The sequence below is a fragment of the Hipposideros armiger genome, unplaced genomic scaffold, assembly GCF_001890085.2.
Source record: "Hipposideros armiger isolate ML-2016 unplaced genomic scaffold, ASM189008v1 scaffold_529, whole genome shotgun sequence".
NCBI lineage: Eukaryota > Metazoa > Chordata > Mammalia > Chiroptera > Hipposideridae > Hipposideros > Hipposideros armiger.
The window spans coordinates 120,677-139,278 of record NW_017731879.1 but is presented as its reverse complement, the minus strand read 5'-3'; the positions used below and the strand labels follow the sequence as shown (position 1 = coordinate 139,278).

The window sequence follows — 18,602 nt, the reverse complement described above, 5'->3', positions numbered from 1 at the left end:
ACACACACACACACATTTCTATATATGTTCTATAATTTCAATTTTAATTCCAATTTATATCATAAGATGGAAGTCCTAGACATCTTTAAGAGTCTCATACTCTACCGACTGAGCTAGCCGGGCACTCATAAGGATGATGCTTAGGGGGCCGGCTGAGTGGTTCATTGGTTAAGAGTTGGCTTGGGAGCGCAAGCTCTGAGCAGCAGAGCTGCCGGTTTGGATCCCATATGGGTCAGTGATGCTGCGCCCTCTACAGCTAAGATGGTGAACAACAGCTCGACCTGGAGCTAGGCTGCAGTGGGGCTAATGGGCTGCTGTAAGCTACCGTGAGTGGCCGGCAGCTGGCATGAGCTGCCGTGAGCAACTGTGAGCAGCCATCCAATGGCCGGCGACCAATCTGCCTCAGCCAGGAAGAGCGCAATGATCACAATACCAACATGGGCAGTGAAGCGACGTCCTCCACAACTAGACTGAAGAACAAAAGGACAGCAACTCATCTATTCCCCTTCCCTGATTCCCCAACGCTATTCCCTCCCTCAATTCCCCAATAAAAAATAAATTTAAAAAAAGTTAAAAAAAAAAAAAAGGATGATGCTTAGGACAGTCATTTTGAATACAGTGGGAGAATCAGGACAAGATTCAAACATGATGACATTTGCCCTCCAAATAGTGAAGACTGATATCCCCAAATTCAGGTCAGGAACTCCTCATGCCACCCCTGTTCAAAGCAGGTCCATTAATTCAGCACTTAACCCATAGAACGTGACCAAAGACTACTGATTTCTATCCTCGGGCAGAAATTCCCACCTATAAAAGTTAGGCAACATAGCACCTAGAATTTCATTTACTATTTTTATGGGAAAATTATTAATAAGAATTAGATCTGCCAACATGCCCAATCTGTTAAATGGAATCCAGTAAAAGATAAATCAAAGAGTTAAGGACCCTAATATATGGTCCTATCAGTGGAGAAAATACCTCCAAACACAACTAGGAATCTCTTTAGTGGTAAAAACCACAAGTTTCCCACCAGATTGTAGATCAGCAAATCTTACCATCACATAAGCAAAAGTCACTCTAAAAATCAAGATAACCCTAGAAGTGGTTATTAGCTATACAGTAAAAGTTCCAGAGTAAAAGTTCTAAGATAAATATTAATCACACCTTTGCTTATAATGACAAAAACTGGAAACAGCCAACAATTCCAGTAGTCAGGGACTGGTTAAATTAGATTAGTTACACGACCCAAACGTTAGCACTGATTATCTCTGAGTGATAAGGAATAATTTTTAACTTTTTCTTTGTACTTTTCCACATTTTTCAAAATTTAATTTTCTACTATGACATACATTACTATTGTAGTAAGGAAAAAATATCTATAATTCAATGATGAACAGAAAGCTGAATTGTGTTTTGGGCAAGTAACTTCTCTGAGCTTTAGGAAGTTCCTTCTTATTCTAAAATTCTCAATTCCAGAATTCATTTATTTGGGAAAAAAAGTATCAAAGAATCCAGCTGAATAACCTGCAAAGATGCTAGTTACCCTCCTACTTCCTACAACAAGCTTTCAAGGTCTCTGGATTATTTTAGAGTAATATGAAAATTGAATCACTGTTGTGTAATTTGTTTAAAAGAGTTGAGACAATGTTCACAATATTGGTATTTAGAAAAATTCAAGTTAAAAATTCAAAATAAAATGAGCCAAATTAGTTGGGCTAACTCTTCGGGAAAAATTTAAATGTAGTCCATTCAACCACAAACCATATGTAATGTGTTTACTACTGGCAACAAGAAAGGAGAATTCACAGGATTGCATTTTCACTTGCATGACTTCCTAAGTTTCTAGGACCTCACTTACCTTGTCAGATGCATACACGACATCAAATAGCCCGAGAGTGGTGACTGCGATTCCCACAGCTGGACCATTTACCACTGCAATCAGAGGCTTAGGGAAATCTATAAAACAGCCTACAAAATCCCTACAGAAATGGAAATACAAAAGCATATTTAAATGTTTCAAAGCAGCATCACTGAATTATAGGTAAGACAGCAGGAGTCTGAAATAACAAAGTCTTCTGGCCAGGCTGGGTGTTTCCACATCACCCTGCAGTGCTTCCCGGTCTTACCGCCTCCCTGGTCTGCCACGCCAGGTTCATCCAGGACACCCACCTGAACGGCACTTGATAGAAGCTCACAGAGTGGGTCCTATAGTTCAACCTTGTTTCAAATCTTGTATTATGGGCAGTTAGGTCAGGGCTGTAGGCCAGCTAGCTGTAGGCTTACAGATTAAGATGGCTGACTGAGCATATGCTGCAATGTTACAGCTCAGTGGGAATCAGAGACTCAGCAGGGGTAAACGAGACAGGATGAGAAGCCTTCACATCCTCTGTTTTTTGAGACTACTTCAGTCTCCTTCCTATTACTAGCAAACATGGAAGTCATGCATTCCTCTGGCCAGATAAGAATTTGCTAAATTCCTCTGTCTCAATATGACAGAATCTGATTTACTTTATTTACTGTAGTTGACTTTTATGCTTTCCAATCAAATCTCATGTAGAGCAGTAGAATGAACAGATAACAGAAGTGACAGAATGAAGGCCCACTTATTGACAGAAGCAGTTTAGAGAAATATGCCTATTCAAACTCACAATTAATTACAGTGACACAAAAAAGTATTTAAATACCACTTTGATAAATACTGATGAGACCTCTATGATTAGACAAATGTCACTCTTACCTTAGCATAATAGCACTATTTTTAGCTTTCTCTTCTACTCCTCCAGGGGGAATATCAGTGTAGTTAGTCAGATCATTCCCACTACAGTAATAGTCACCATTTCCTGTAAACAAAATCCATGAACTCACCATTCATTCATTCTATAATTACTGAGTATCTCCTATGTACCTGGCTCTATCCCAACCACTGGAAACACACTGGTGAACCAGCTCTGGTTCTTGCCTTAATTTACAGATTAGTTAGTAAGCTGGACATATATTTAAAAACACACAAATAAATGTAAGCAATGCAACTATGATAGAAAGGAGAGGTACATGATGATAACATGAGAGTATGTAACAGGGGTTTGGTCTAATCAGGGGGTTTAGGGAGGAACTTTTCTAAGGAAGGGACAACTGAACTGAGATCTGAAAGGCAGGCAAGGTTAGCTAGAAAAAAGGGTGTGGGAAGAATATTCATGCAGAGGGAACAGCATGTGCAAAGGTTGTGTGCAGGGGAACCCCAGTGTTTATGATGGGTTAAAAGAAGTGCCACCGCGCCAGAGCAGGAAAAGCCAAGGGGAAGAAGCTGGTGTTAAGATGAGGACAGGCAGGATGGATGGGGCATGGGAGAAGAGCCATTGAAGGTGTTTTACTGTTGTTGTTGTTTTAAATTCAATTATAATTTACATACAAAATGACCAGTTTTAAAGACTCAGCTCAATAATTTTTTGATAATTGTAAATACCTGTGTGATCGATCTAGAACAAGATACAGAACATTTCCATCATCCAGGAAAAAGATCCCTGGAGCTCCCTTCCAGACATAATACCACTCCACCCCCTCCTGAGACTTTCTGGCTTCAATCACTATAGATTAGTTTTGCCTTTATCTCAATGTACCTTTTTTGTGCCTGTTTTCTTTTACTGAACTATGTTTTTAAGATTCACCATGTTCTTGTGTGTATCAATTATTCATTCCTTCTTATTGTTGAGTAGCATTCCATTGTATGAATAGTCAACAACTTGTTTATTTATCCATCTATTGATGGACATTTTGTTGTTTTCAGTTTTTGGCTACTGTGAAACAGGCTACCATAATTGTTCTTGTACCAGTTTTTTGTAAACATATCCATAAATTACCTTAATTGTCCAGCTGTGGTTGGTTGGTATGTGCCGAGCTGATATGTAACTCTATAACAAGTTGCCAAATAATAGTCCAAAGTGTTCTCATATCAGAAATGTCTAAGAGTTCCAGTTGCTCCACATTACCAATATTTGGTGTTGTCTGTTTTTGAATTTTAGCATCTATCTAGTGGGTGAAATATCTCACTGTGGTTTTAATTTGCATTTCTTTGATGACTAATGATATTAAGCACATTTTCACTTCTTTTATGAAATGTCCAAGTCTTTATCCAGTTTTTAAATCTGGTGGTTCACTTTATTAATTTATAGAAGTTTTTTATGTATTCTGGATATTAGCCCTTAATCAAATTTATGTACGGCAAATATTTTTTTCCCAGCCGGTGGCTTTATATTCATTTCTTACTATCTTTTGATAAGCAGACATTTTAAATTTTGAAAAGTCTAATTTATAAATTGTTTCTTTTATGATTAATGCTTTTTCTGTCCTGTCCAAGAAATTACTGCCTACCCCGAGGTAAACAAAGATATTGTTTTCGTCTAGAAGCTTTATGTTTCTAACTTTTACGCTTAGATAGCTTTTAATTTTTGTGTAGGGTGTAAGATGGGATTGAAGTTCACCTTCCCCCATATGGAAAATAGTTGCTATTGTACCATTTGTTAATAGATTTTTCTTTCTCATTTGGAAAAAGAGTACACTAAAAGTAGTGAGGAGGCTGGAGTGGGAATGGGAGCGGGGAGGGCAAGAGAGGGCCGGAGATCAGATATGGACTCACTTCAATTCTGACAGGAGTCCACGGTGGCCTAGACAAGTGTAGAGGAGGCAGGGAAAAAAAGGACTGATATCAGAGATACAGATAAAGTGAAATGGGATTAGACTGGACAGGGAGGTGAGGGGGGGGGGCAAATGTCAATAATGAGTGTTGGGATTCTGGTCTACATAATAGCGTAGATGTGCAGCCATTCACTGTGACCTGGAACACTATAAAAGACCCAAGGAGAGAAATGTGGGAGGTGACACCCATCAGGAAGTACCAGGTGGGTACACCAGTTTGGAGCCCCATGGAGCATCCTGGACTGAAGACACAAACATGGGAATCACTGGCATATAGACTTTTGTTGAAGTGTGGACATGGGGGAGAAGGCCCAGGGAGAACATAGAGTGAGAAGGGTGCCTAGGGCTATAAACCTTCAGGAACTCTCCCATTTGATGGCCATACAGAGGACGAATCTGCAAAGGAGCTCAGTGAGAGCAACTAGGGATGGGGGAAAACCAGGGGTAGGCTGTGCCACTGGAGCTCAGGGAAGACGAGTTTATAAAGGAGGGAAAGTCAGATGAAGCCTGAAAAACGTCCCAGTATTTAATGATACAAAGGTCAGTGGAGACCTAAGCAAACGGTGGCGATCACAGTGGAATGGGCTCAAGGGCAAGTTTCAAAGGAAAGATTCCAAGGACATGTTTGTTTTGTAGTAGGGCTTTGGACAGTTATATTTGGAGTACTGAAAAATAAAGAGCTATATCTGATTTTAGCAGTATTATTACATAATAAATCTGTTCCTTAATATTTTCCTATATTTCTATCAGGAGCAAATAGTGCCACAAATAGAATTTTCCATAATTTTATGAGCAATAAAACTTCTGTTCCAACCAAATTCTTATGCTAGTCATATATATATATATATATATATATATATATATATATATATATATATATATATATATATAATATGTGTGTGTATGTGTGTGTGTGTGTGTGTGTGTGTGTGTGTGTGTATTATATAACATTAAGAGCTGAGCTGTCCTATGGACTCAAAATAGAAGTGATGGACAAAAATAAATGAAAAGGTGCCTGGGAGAGTTCAGGAAAAAATGAAAGAGAAAACCATAGCCATTAGGGAAATGATGCAGTAGAAGCAGTAAAAGGAGAAGAGACATTGCTAAAAATGCACTCAGGGCATTGGACTAGAGGATTGAGACAACTGAGCAAAATAAATGCAAGACAAGAGTTAAGAATTCAGAGAAAATAACAAATAACTGTCCTAACAGACCAGACATTTCTTTTCTATAAGTAGAATGTCTTTCAAAGAGAACAGATCAATTGAAACAAAAATATTCAGAGATATTATCAAAGGAAACTTGAAATAAGGCCTTAATAATCAGTTTTTAAAAAGTAATCAAGAGGGCCGGCCGAGTGGCTCGTTGGTTAAGAGTCGGCTTGGGAGCGTGAGCTCTGAGCAGCAGGACTCCCAGTTCAGATCCCACATGGGCCAGTGATGCTGTGCCCTCTATAGCTAAGATGGTGAACAACAGCTCGACCTGTTGCTGGGCTGCCGTTGAGTCCCTGGCGATGGCATAGGCTGCAGTGGGCTGCCGTGAGCTACCGTGAGTTGGCAGGCAGCCAGAGTGAGCTGCTAAAAGCCACTGTGAGCCGCCATGAGCGGCCGTCCAGTGGCCGGTGACTGACTGCCTCAGCCGGGAAGAGTGCAATGATAATACCAACATGGTTCAGTGAAGCGACGTCCTCCACAACTAGACTGAAGAACAAAAGGACAGCAACTCATCTATTCCCCTTCCCTGATTCCCCAACGCTATTCCCTCCCTCAATTCCCCAATAAAAAATAAATTTAAAAAAAGTTAAAAAAAAAAAGGATGATGCTTAGGACAGTCATTTTGAATACAGTGGGAGAATCAGGACAAGATTCAAACATGATGACATTTGCCCTCCAAATAGTGAAGACTGATATCCCCAAATTCAGGTCAGGAACTCCTCATGCCACCCCTGTTCAAAGCAGGTCCATTAATTCAGCACTTAACCCATAGAACGTGACCAAAGACTACTGATTTCTATCCTCGGGCAGAAATTCCCACCTATAAAAGTTAGGCAACATAGCACCTAGAATTTCATTTACTATTTTTATGGGAAAATTATTAATAAGAATTAGATCTGCCAACATGCCCAATCTGTTAAATGGAATCCAGTAAAAGATAAATCAAAGAGTTAAGGACCCTAATATATGGTCCTATCAGTGGAGAAAATACCTCCAAACACAACTAGGAATCTCTTTAGTGGTAAAAACCACAAGTTTCCCACCAGATTGTAGATCAGCAAATCTTACCATCACATAAGCAAAAGTCACTCTAAAAATCAAGATAACCCTAGAAGTGGTTATTAGCTATACAGTAAAAGTTCCAGAGTAAAAGTTCTAAGATAAATATTAATCACACCTTTGCTTATAATGACAAAAACTGGAAACAGCCAACAATTCCAGTAGTCAGGGACTGGTTAAATTAGATTAGTTACACGACCCAAACGTTAGCACTGATTATCTCTGAGTGATAAGGAATAATTTTTAACTTTTTCTTTGTACTTTTCCACATTTTTCAAAATTTAATTTTCTACTATGACATACATTACTATTGTAGTAAGGAAAAAATATCTATAATTCAATGATGAACAGAAAGCTGAATTGTGTTTTGGGCAAGTAACTTCTCTGAGCTTTAGGAAGTTCCTTCTTATTCTAAAATTCTCAATTCCAGAATTCATTTATTTGGGAAAAAAAGTATCAAAGAATCCAGCTGAATAACCTGCAAAGATGCTAGTTACCCTCCTACTTCCTACAACAAGCTTTCAAGGTCTCTGGATTATTTTAGAGTAATATGAAAATTGAATCACTGTTGTGTAATTTGTTTAAAAGAGTTGAGACAATGTTCACAATATTGGTATTTAGAAAAATTCAAGTTAAAAATTCAAAATAAAATGAGCCAAATTAGTTGGGCTAACTCTTCGGGAAAAATTTAAATGTAGTCCATTCAACCACAAACCATATGTAATGTGTTTACTNCTGCCTCAGCCGGGAAGAGTGCAATGATAATACCAACATGGTTCAGTGAAGCGACGTCCTCCACAACTAGACTGAAGAACAAAAGGACAGCAACTTGTCTGTTCCCCTCCCCCGATTCCCCAATGTTGTTCCCCTCCCCCAGTTCCCCAATAAAAATCTTAAAAAAAAAATTTGATAAAGAATGGGAAAGTATCCCATGGTCATCTAGGGAAAAAAAATGATCTTATAAAAGGGCTAAAAACAAAAAAAATTAATGGTAGCCTCAACATGTTCCTAGCAACCTTTGATGCTAGAAAATAATGGAGCTCTAAACAGACTATACACTTAGAAGAGAGGTTTAGGGGTGTCAGGAAAATTCATGCTAACTTTGTCGCGTTTTATAGGGGCAAACTACAGATATTGTCCATAGAGAATAACAATACAAGATAGAGATGTTGGTATGCACCCCATAAACCTATAAAAGGAATTACTAAAATCAGTAAAAAGCTTCCAAACTATGAGAAATAAAACCCACAAAGCAAAAGAAGGAACACACAAACCACGAAGTAAAAAATAACAATCAAAAAAGCATTATACATAGAAAGCACGTAAGGTCCCAGAACTAAAACCTAACAGGTCTGTCATATACATAAATCTAAACAGGTAAATGTTGGTCTTTACAATTATAATTTTTAATGCTTATACAGTCTAGTGCAGCGGTTCTCAACCTGTGGGCCACGACCCCTTTGGGGTTGCCTAAGACCATCGGAAAATAAAAAGATATTTACATTACGATTCATAACAGTAGCAAAATTACAGTTATAGAGTAGCAACGAAAATAATTTTATGGTTGGGGGTCACCACAACATGAGGAACTGTATTAAGGGGTCACACAGCATTAGGAAGGTTGAGAACCACTGGTCTAGTGGATGCTCTATGATTTGCTTTATTATTCTATTATGGCAACATATTTAGAATGTTTTCATATTTTCACATTATAAGTAATGCTGCAAAAATTCTTTCTTTCATAAGACCTTTCCCTTTGGGAGGTACCCAATTTTAGTACCAATAGTGCTTTTCTTACCAATTTGTATCTGCTTTTTACATGACAAAGATATCAATCTTGTATCTATTATATTTTACATATATTTAAGAATTAGAGTATCTCAGTACTAGAAAAGATCTTAAAGTTTACTTATTTAATTTCCTATCTAGTAGGTAATACCACAAATAGAAAGAAATAAAAAAAAATGTCTTACCTGTTAAAACAGTAATGGTTGAGTCATCCTTGCTTGCAGCTTTAAGTGCAAGCATGATTTCGTGATACATCTATATGAAAGGGGCAAGATGAGGAAACGAAAGGAACTCTGGATATGATAACCATTGCCCAGTGCATTCACTAAATGTCATGTCTATGAGCCTGCTCTCAGCAAAATGCCACACATTTATGTTGGTTGTAGTTACAGAACCAAAAAAGCAGCCTAATAGTATTTACATAACCAAAAAGGCAGCCCAATACACTTGAAAGGAGTTTTTGTTCATTTTACAATTACTTGTATTATGTACCAAGTGCTACAGTAGATGCTGGGGGATATATCCACTTTTTTTCCAAAAGTGAACAAATAAGATAGTTCTTGAGCTTTCGGAACTAATGGAGGGGATAGCTCTAAAATGGGTGGAAGGTACAAAGTATCAGGAAGCTCAGAGGAGGCACTGATCTAGCAGGGGCAGGATGGGGGGTGGCCAGAGAGAGATTTCCTGGAAGAAATTTTTCAGTTGGGACCTCAAGAAGGGACAGGAGGGTCCCAGGCAGTCTGAGAAGTGTTAATGAGGGCTGGGATTTCCAAGAGATTGTAATGACAGTCAAAGACAATGGGCTCAATATTTTAAATCAGCAACATCTCTGAACATCTTAGCTGTGTAGTGGTTATGCTGTTTCTATCTCAGATGAGAGAGACTTCGATGTGGGAAGAGAATGAGGAGGGCTGATATTTACAGATACACAGACGCTGGAAAAAAAATGTATGGACTTTACAAAATGTATGAATAAAGGTGAAATCGTTTCCACTGAGGGAAGGAATGAAGGAGTCATTCCATTACTATTATAGATATGATGACACAGCATGACAGGGTAACTGGCATGAGCCAGGATTAGGAGATGGGTATATCGGGTTTCAGTAAGGTTTTCCAGCTTACTAGTTATGTGAATTTGAGCAAGTTACTATTTAACCTAATTATTTTATTGTTAAATAATAACAACAGTGGGATCCTTGTGGGAATTAAACAAACCTCTGTGTGGAAAGTGCTGACACATATTAGGCACTCTGTAAAGGGTAGCTAGTGTGATTGTTACCATGATAAAAATGTTACCATGATAGAAATGAATAGGGGGAAAGGAAATACAGTTTGATAACTAAATGTTTTATTAATTGAATGGCACATATGCAACTTCATGGAATTCTTATTTAAGACAATTTTAAGTTATATGCTCTTTCTACTACAATGTAGATAATAAATCAAGTGAAAGGGATTATAGCCCTCTCAAGTTTTACTCCCTCTCCAGCACCAAGCATCCAATTGATTCTCTGTTATTTTTTCAAGGTGAAAGGGCTTAAGTGTTTATTTTTATTATCATTATAGTTCAATGATAGGTTCAAAGACTAAAGTTGCTCTTGCGAAGTGGAACGTTTCAAGCAGAGCTGGGTCATGATCTGTTTAAGATAAAATCCTTCTCTCCTCTCTACTTGTACAAAATAAAGCTCCATGCAGGTAGAAGAGTACTCACTGTCAAGTCTAAGTGACATGAGGATACTTCTGGGGACAGTCTATATGGACCTTAGCAAACCTCTAAGCATATTCTCTTACATCAATGTATAGTCTATTGATATTAATTTATCTGTGCTTCCATCATCAGGACAGTTACAGAGGTTTTTGGGCATGTGGGACCTACCTGAAGATAGTAAATGCCCAACTCTGTTGTATGAAGATGTAGCCACAATAACTAATCTTCTTGCACAAATCAAACGAGATCTCACAAAAAAACAGACATGCTGCTGAAACACTATAATTTTTTAGTGTAACTAATAGAGGAAGAAAAGAACAGGAGGATGAACTTTCAGAGCAGGTAATGTCACCTGAGTGCTGATTGCATTCTTTTTGGTGGGCCGGTTCAGCATGATCTTTGTGATGCTGTCTTCAGAGGTCACCACTAGGTTTTCATATCCCTGTCGTTCCCTGTCTGTTCCAGGCTTCACTTGGCTAGATGACTTGGATGAAGAACTCAAACTGGACACCAAATCCACATAGTTTTGCCTGGCAGTTTCCTAAACAGAAGATGACAAGTAACTTCAGCCCATGGTCAATGAATAAGCATTTTGAGAAACTTACAATGCTGAAAAGTAGCATCTTGCAATGAAGAAAGAACAGAGGCTCTGATTCAATAGAGTTAAATCAAGATCTTATAGACTCCATCATAGTAGATTGATAATGAGAAGCTCCTAACTTCCTATAGGTACATAGCAATTAAAATAAAAGCAAAGTAACAAGTAAATTTACCTTGGGCAGACTGCCAAGAACATTCCATGCGTCCCATTTGGCCTTATTGATCAAGTCAAATACACCTGGTTTGGGAATATTACAAGGTCCTTCAGTGGCCTGTGAAAGGAGAGAGGCAATTATTAGCCAAATGTCCATGCAGTTTGGGGCCTTAAATAATTAAGATCCATAAAATGACAACTAGCATGAATGCACCTTTCCCTCCTAAATACTTTCACAAATGCACAAACAACAGAAAAAGACTGGAAAGACAAAACGTGCCATTGGCTATGAGTCTCTAAAATAAGTTATAACTGCCCACATATGAAAATAATGCAAGATAAAGATTATGGGAGAGCACTTTTCAAAAACTCCAATAGCTCATTAGTTTTATACTGATGATCACATTTTTTGCATACAATTAGAATATTCAAGCAAACAATCTTCAAACATAACTAGCCAATAAGCATTTGGAAACCCACAGTATATTCTGAAAGCCCATTCAGAGGTGCAAAAATCTACCACTAATTCAGTGGTGGATTTCTGGTAACTGAGTAACAGAGTTGTAGCTGAGGGAGCAGTGTGGGGCTGTCAGAGCAACTGGTTCTTAGGAAACTGAACCAAAGGACTTGAGTAGAAAGCAAAAAGCAACAGGCTTTACTTGTCTGAAGGGCAGGTGGAGTGAGTGTTTTCAGATGAATAAAATATCCTCGTCAACTATTTTTCATAAATGGCAATTTAAAACCCCACTTAATAACCAAATTTAAAAACTTTAAATTTCATAATATAATTAGCTAAAAGAGGAAAGAAAAAAGAGGCTTTGCACAAGGCAGTAAATGAGGCTAAGACTTTGGAAAAACAAAGAGACAAAAGTGGCTTTAAAAGAGTTAGGCACCTGAGAAATTAGAGGCAACAGTCCTCAAGACTTCCCCCACTCTGATACCAAGTGCAAGGTTGGGAAGGTCCTGAGACCACCCTCAGGTTCAATAATCTGTGAGAATAACTCACAAGAACTCACTGAAAGTTCTTATATCTGATTACAGTTTATTGCCAGGAAAGTATACAGGTTAACATCAGCAAGGGAGGAGATGCATAAGGTGAAATCTGGGCAAGTACCCTCCTCTTGTCCCCACTGTGGAGTTAGGACAGTGTACCACTTCCAGAAATGATGGATGACAACAAACACAGAGCATCGCCTTGGGAAGCTCACTCAAGCCTGGGTGTTCAGAGTTTTCACTTGGGGCTCCATTGCGTAGGCATAATTGAATGTGTAACTGAAGCCCCCTCTAAATCATATTGTTATTATCATGTGGCCAGTCCCACTCTAAATCACACTGTTGGACTCTCCAGGCAAACAAGGACACTCCTATTAGGCATGGCGTTTCAAAACTTCAGATATTGGGTAATCTACGGTAACCTTGCCCAGAAGCCAAGGGCAAAGGCCAGATCTCTTTCTGGGCAAAGCAAAATTGTTCACTGTACACACCCATATGAAAGCAAGCGAGGCTCAGACCAATCACAGGAAGAGAAAAACAACACGCAGGAGCCCAGAGGGGCTGACTTTCCAGGGTAGTCAGTCCTTAGACATTGCAACTCAAAAACTTAAGCTTTAAAATTTTGCTGTAAAAACTTTCAAACATACACAAAAGTAAAATATTATAATAAATTCATAATTCATCACCCAAATTCAACAACTATCACTTTTTGCCATAGTTACTTTAATTATTTTAGTGAATCCCAAACACCTTACTATTTCACCCCTACATGCTCAGTATGCATTTCTAAAAAAAAAAAAAATCAACATTTTCTTATGACACCATTAACTACAGTTCCTAGGTGTCATCTAATATTTAGTCAATTTTCAAATTTCTCCAGTTTTCTCAAACAACTTTTTCAGTTGAGTTATTCTAATCAGCAGCCAAATAAGGTCTACACATTTGGTTGTTACATCCTTTAAGTCTCTCACTCAGGAGTGATCCTAATGGTTACTTTTTAAATAATAGCATTTGAGGGTCTAATATACAAACACTTACGTGTACACCTGTGAAAAGCTGACATAAGTGGAGCCATTTTAAAATAGAGCTAGAGAAGCTATTACAGAGGAACTACCTTGCACATCTTAGTCCTTGAACCTTTGGAAAGTTTGAACTAGTAAGATAACCTTTGGACTGGGCCAAAGCAATATTGTCTTACAAACAAATTTTTGGAAAACCAACAGGAAAACTAACATCTTAATCACAAGGACTAGTGATTTTAGACACTTGTTCTGAAGACAGAATCAGTAATCAGCCATGTATAGCTAAAGAGTAACTCAGTTTGTTAGCACCAATAGAAATTTCTTTCCTCTATTCATGTAATCATTTCCCTTCCTTTTCTCATAAAACTCCCTTGCCTTGAGACACAATTTGGATTTCTGCCTGAATCTGTACCCCGAATTGCAATTCTGTGATCTCAAATAAATACTTGTTGCCTCTCACTTTTTATTTCTAGGTCACACAATTTTTTAGAGGAAAGGCAGCAAAACAAGCCCCCCAAATATTAAAGCTGAATTTTAGTAAAACTACAGCATATCTATTTGAGGAGCCACTTGCTCAAAATGTCTCTAAATTATATTAGACCTTAGGCATTTACCTGCTTGTATAGTGCATAGAGTTTTAGCTTCACTTCATTTCCTGGATCCTTCTTCAACAGTTTCACCTGATTCATTGCATTTTCAAAGTCTTCCTGACTGGCTCTCATTGCTGTTCCACTCACGTGCAGCTGAAGTGCCGGGAAACCAATGACCTGCAGAGGGCTGCAAACAGGCAAAATGATTTCTAATTATTCCCAACTCTTACATACCAAAATGCTGTTTCTCTGTAAATATTTTCCATATACTTGCCCCAACAAGCTGGATGCAAATGGTTAGTGGTTTCCAAAATGATCCCTAGATAAGAAATCAACACAGAAGCTAACTGTAGTAATTTTAAAATAAAGGAAAAGGAAGCTACTATCCAGTATGTTATTTGTAGCAATTCAAATTAAATACAGGCATACCTTGGAGATACTGCAGGTTTGGTTCCAGGTATTATATACACTCAATAAAGTATCACAGTAAAGCAAGTCTTTTGCTGATAGAAGGTCTTGCCTTCAAGTTGTAAAAAATGCAACACCTGTGAAGTGCAATAAAGCCAAGTGCAATAAAACAAGGTATACCTGTATAGATAAAAGCAGCCAGAGCTCAATGGCCATGTAAATTTTGCCAAAGGTAAATGAAAGGCACGCAAGATAGAAGTGAGCAGGAGTCTGAGACCAAGGGGGTAAATAAAGTGCACAGAAAGAATTTAGTCTTGTGCCCGAAGTCCAAAAACAGCCTCTGCACTCACTGATTAACAGAATATAAACTATTATCAGGTTAACTCTTTCCTTTCCGCTCAGCATAATGACTGTCCCAACATGCACAGAGGTGGAAGAAGGGGAGAATGGGTGAATACATAAGAATTGTTCAAAAGAACAGACGAGCAGTTGCTGACATTCCAGACAGGGAGCCACTTCTTAGTGAGGTGGGGTACCTGCCTGGGGGATATCTACCTCCCAGATAGACAGATGTTAGTCAGTGAGTCCCAGCTGAGCTGACATACTCACTCCTCACCCCGGAAGTTTTAACCAGCCAACCAGGAGCAGAAATAGGCATAGCCAGGTAAGTAGGTTTTGAAGCACACAGCCGAGGGGAGGGGAAAATTCAGTTCACAGTATTGAGCAGACAAGCAAAAAATGGAAGTTCACAATGATGATCCCGAATAACACAGTTTATGGCATCACAGATTATTAAAATAGTTACAAATAAAGCCCAGACTTAGCAAAGGTATCACCCCCTTTGCAATACGTAACTTTCAAAGAGTATGAGGAACTTTAGGGTGCACACCTTGAAATATTAGTGTGTAATTCAATAAAATTGGTCTTCAATAAGCTTAAATAATTGAATTACGTTTACTTTTTTTTTCCAGAAAAAACCTGCATCTTACATGAATTTGGTACCTGGCAAGTTCCAAGTAGAAAACGAAAGGAAAATTTAAAATGTTCATAGAAGGTCTAATTGCGCAAGTTCTCACAAAATATGATACCAACTTACTTATTTTAAAATAAAATCAGTTTTTTAAAACTTACAAAGCGCGACCGTTTAATACATAAAATCGGGACCATTATTCATAATTCCATCACCTCAAGGCAACCACCATGCTCCAGGGTTTTCTTATTTCCTGCGCATAGATTCATTGTTGGTTTTTACATCGTTTGTGTATCCCGCCATTTAACATTACAGCAGAAGTATTCTCTAAAAAGCAAACAGTTAAAACCCCACACTGATGATAACGGCTTGCGTTTCCACAGCGTTCAGCAAATACGCAAAGCGAGCTTACGAGGAGAGGTCCTACCGCGTTAGCAAGTACGTTTGCAGCCGAGAAGCAGCCTGGGCGGCGACGTGCAGACTCGGGGCTGCGGGAGACGCGAGAGGCCTCCTCGGGTCACGCGGGGAGAGCCGCCGCGCAGGCCGGAGTCCCTCCTGACTCTTCCGGGCCCAGCGGAGGAGATGGGTGCGCGTTTTAGGTCACATGATGCCACGCTCCCCCCAGGAAAACCGTGAAAGCCTAACCCTGTTGCTACGGAAACAAGATAACAGAGAGAACGGCTCCTGCGGGCGGTGACCCCGCAAGGATAGCTGCGTCCCATGGGCGACCTTGGGCACCGGGCTCAGCACTTACTTCCTGACGGCGGTCAGCCACCAGCGCCGTGCCAGTCTCCGGGAAAACTCAGTCATAGCGATTCCGGGGGTCATGAGCTGGGCCCGGCAGTGGGGCGTGGGCATAATACGGGGAGCCGGGCAGAGGTGCAGGGCAGGGCCGGCGCGCGGGGGCGGAGGGACGGGCCCGGCAGTGCGGGGGGCAGGGCCGGAGGGCTGGGAGGAGTCCAGGCGAGAGGAGGAACTCGGGCGCCGGGGGGCCGAGGGGGGGGGGCATAGCCGGCACGTGGGGCTCAACTCCGGGAAGCGGTTGGGCCGGGATGCAGCAAGTCTGTGCCTCGTTTTGCTGATGTGGAAATTGAGGGCCACAAATATTTATTTGGTGGCTTTCCCGAAGACTCGAGACTCGCAAGGGATCAGGGTCGAAGTCCCAAGAAATTTTATTATCCCGTGTCCCGTTATTATTTGTGCTTCATCAGGCAGATCTGGGTAAAGGTGTAGGCAGGGGCAAGGTTGAAAACCAAGTAGAACAATTTGGACTTATTTTAAATATTTCTTCGGCTATTCCAAGGTGATGGTTGATAGGCTGAGCTGAGTGTCTCAAAGTCCCGGACCCTCTCCCAGGCTGAGCTTTAGGTGACTCTCAGAGGTAATGGAAATACAGTAGTCAGAAATCGCAGATACTGGAAGATCTCCTGGGCTCCAGAAGATGAACTACAGCTCATAGAAATCTTTTGATTATTAATCTCTTAAAGTATTAATCTTTTAAAAAAGTCCCTCACTGGTAAACAGATGTGGATTGTGAAACCTTTCAGATTACAAGTGAACTCTTCTCAAGCTTATGCCTACTATGTTTCACACAGAAAAGTGGGGTGTGGGAAATTAGCTATATTTGTCAACGTATAATTTAAAAAATGTAGAAGGAGCATGTGTCAAAGATTTACTTATTAACTAGGGAACCAGAAAGATGGGAAAAAAAGAATTTGAAAGATTGGTTTATATAGTCAGTGTAAAAAAGAATGCTGGAATAGATTGCAAGGTTAGATACAAAACCGTCTAATGTCCTACAGAGCAATAGAACCATAAATTTGGGGGCAGTTTTTTTTTTTCTGTTGGACAAATCATTTGTATCTCTTAACAGCTGTCACTTACTAAAGACCCACCCATTAGATGGCAGTGTAGAGAGAAGGGAGATCGTTGCAATGACAGACATGCCTGGCAGAGAGAGCATCTTTGGTCCACCTTGTGCTCAAGGATTACTTTTTTTTTTAAATTGTATTGAGTGTGCCATCTAGTTCCTTCAGAACTCTGAGCAATCAAGATGCCTACCTGGCATCTCAGTTTTTTTATGCTGTGTGATTTTATTTATTAAAAATTCTAGAAAATACACATGAATCTCATTTAAAATTTTTACTTATTTTTTTAATTACAGTTGAAATTCAATATTATATTAGTTTCAGGTGTACAGCATACTGGTTAGGCATTTATATAACTTACAAAGAGATTCCCCCGATAAGTCTAGTATCTACCTGGCACCATTTGTAGTTATTACAATATTAGTGACTATATTCCCTGTGCTGTGCTTTACAAGCCCATGACTATTTAGTAAATGCCAATTTGTAGTTCTTAATCCCTTTACCTTTTTCACCCAGCCCCCCAACCACCTCCAATCTAGCAACCATGTTTTCTTCTAGGATTTTTATGGTTTCGAGTCTTACATTTATGTCTTTAATCCATTTTGAGTTTATTCTTGTATGTAGTGTAAGAAAGTGGTTAGTTTCATTATTTGCCTGTATCTGTCCACTTTTCTCAACTTCAACACCATTTATTGAAGTGACTGTCCACCCCATTGTATAGTCTTACTTCCTTTGTCATAGATTCATTGACCATATAGGCATGGGTTTATTTCTGAGCTTTCTATTCTGTCCTATTGATCTATGTGTCAGTTTTTATGCCAGTACCATGCTTTTTTAAAAAATTACTGTATCAGGTATCATGATACCACCAACTTTGTTGTTCTTTCTCGAGATTGCTGTGGCTATTCAGGGTCTTTTATGGTTCCATATAAATTTTAGGATTATTTACTCTGATTCAGTGAAAAATACCATTGGTATTTTGATATAGATTGCACTGACTCTATAGATTGTTTTGGGTTATGGACATTTTAATGATGTTAATTCTTCCTATTCATGAGCATTGTATATGTTTCTATTTGTTTGTGCCTTCTTCGGTTTCTTTCTTCAGTGCCTTATAATTTTCTGAGCACAAGGCTTTTACCTTAGTTAAATTTATTCATAGGTATTTTTTTTATGTAATTGTAAATGGGATTGTTTACTGAATTTCTCTGGTAGTTCATTATTTGTGTATAAAAATGCAACTCATTTTGTATCTTGCTACTGTACTGAATTCATTTATCAGTTCAAATAGATTTTAGTGGACTCTTTAGTGGACTCTTCTCTCTACACAGTATCATGTCATCTGCAATTTTACTTCTTCCTTTCCAATTTGGATGCCTTTTATTTCTTTTTCTTTTACAATTCTGTGGCTAGGACATCCAATACTATGTGGAATAGAAGTGGTGAACATGGACATCCTTGTCTTGTTCCTGATCTTAAGGAAAATGCTTCTAGCTTTTCACTGTTGAGTATGATGTTAGCTGTGGGTTTGCCATA

General features: G+C 39.0%; 1 protein-coding gene across 8 annotated transcripts; it reads right to left on the bottom strand.

Moving 5' to 3' along the window:
* Positions 1-1,819: 1,819 nt before the first annotated feature.
* ECI2 (enoyl-CoA delta isomerase 2) lies at positions 1,820-16,133 on the bottom strand. Of its 8 annotated transcripts, none has more exons than XM_019668523.1 (8): positions 15,626-15,715; positions 15,414-15,525; positions 13,845-14,007; positions 11,235-11,333; positions 10,814-11,002; positions 8,939-9,008; positions 2,738-2,840; positions 1,820-1,979 (listed from the first exon to the last, which is right to left on the bottom strand). In XM_019668523.1, the coding sequence occupies exons 2-8, from the start codon at positions 15,428-15,430 to the stop codon at positions 1,835-1,837; spliced, it is 786 nt and encodes a 261-aa protein (XP_019524068.1). In that variant the 5' UTR covers positions 15,431-15,525; positions 15,626-15,715; the 3' UTR covers positions 1,820-1,834. The 8 variants fall into 8 exon arrangements, with proteins under 8 accessions (XP_019524068.1, XP_019524070.1, XP_019524067.1 ...); XM_019668525.1 differs by lacking the exons at positions 15,414-15,525; positions 15,626-15,715 and adding exons at positions 14,095-14,139; positions 14,250-14,399; XM_019668522.1 differs by lacking the exons at positions 15,414-15,525; positions 15,626-15,715 and adding an exon at positions 15,953-16,133.
* Positions 16,134-18,602: the final 2,469 nt, after the last annotated feature.

What these genes read in the sequence shown, in the direction of transcription:
- ECI2 (XM_019668522.1), bottom strand. Translation starts at nt 16,056, where the DNA reads ATGCCCACGCCCCACTGCCGGGCCCAGCTCATGACCCCCGGAATCGCT. An exon ending in TCTATGCACTATACAAGCAG is followed by an intron (nt 11,334 to 13,844) that starts GTAAATGCCTAA and finishes CTCCTTTCACAG; the next exon opens with GCCACTGAAGGACCTTGTAA. An exon ending in AATAGTGCTATTATGCTAAG is followed by an intron (nt 1,980 to 2,737) that starts GTAAGAGTGACA and finishes CCATTTCTGTAG; the next exon opens with GGATTTTGTAGGCTGTTTTA.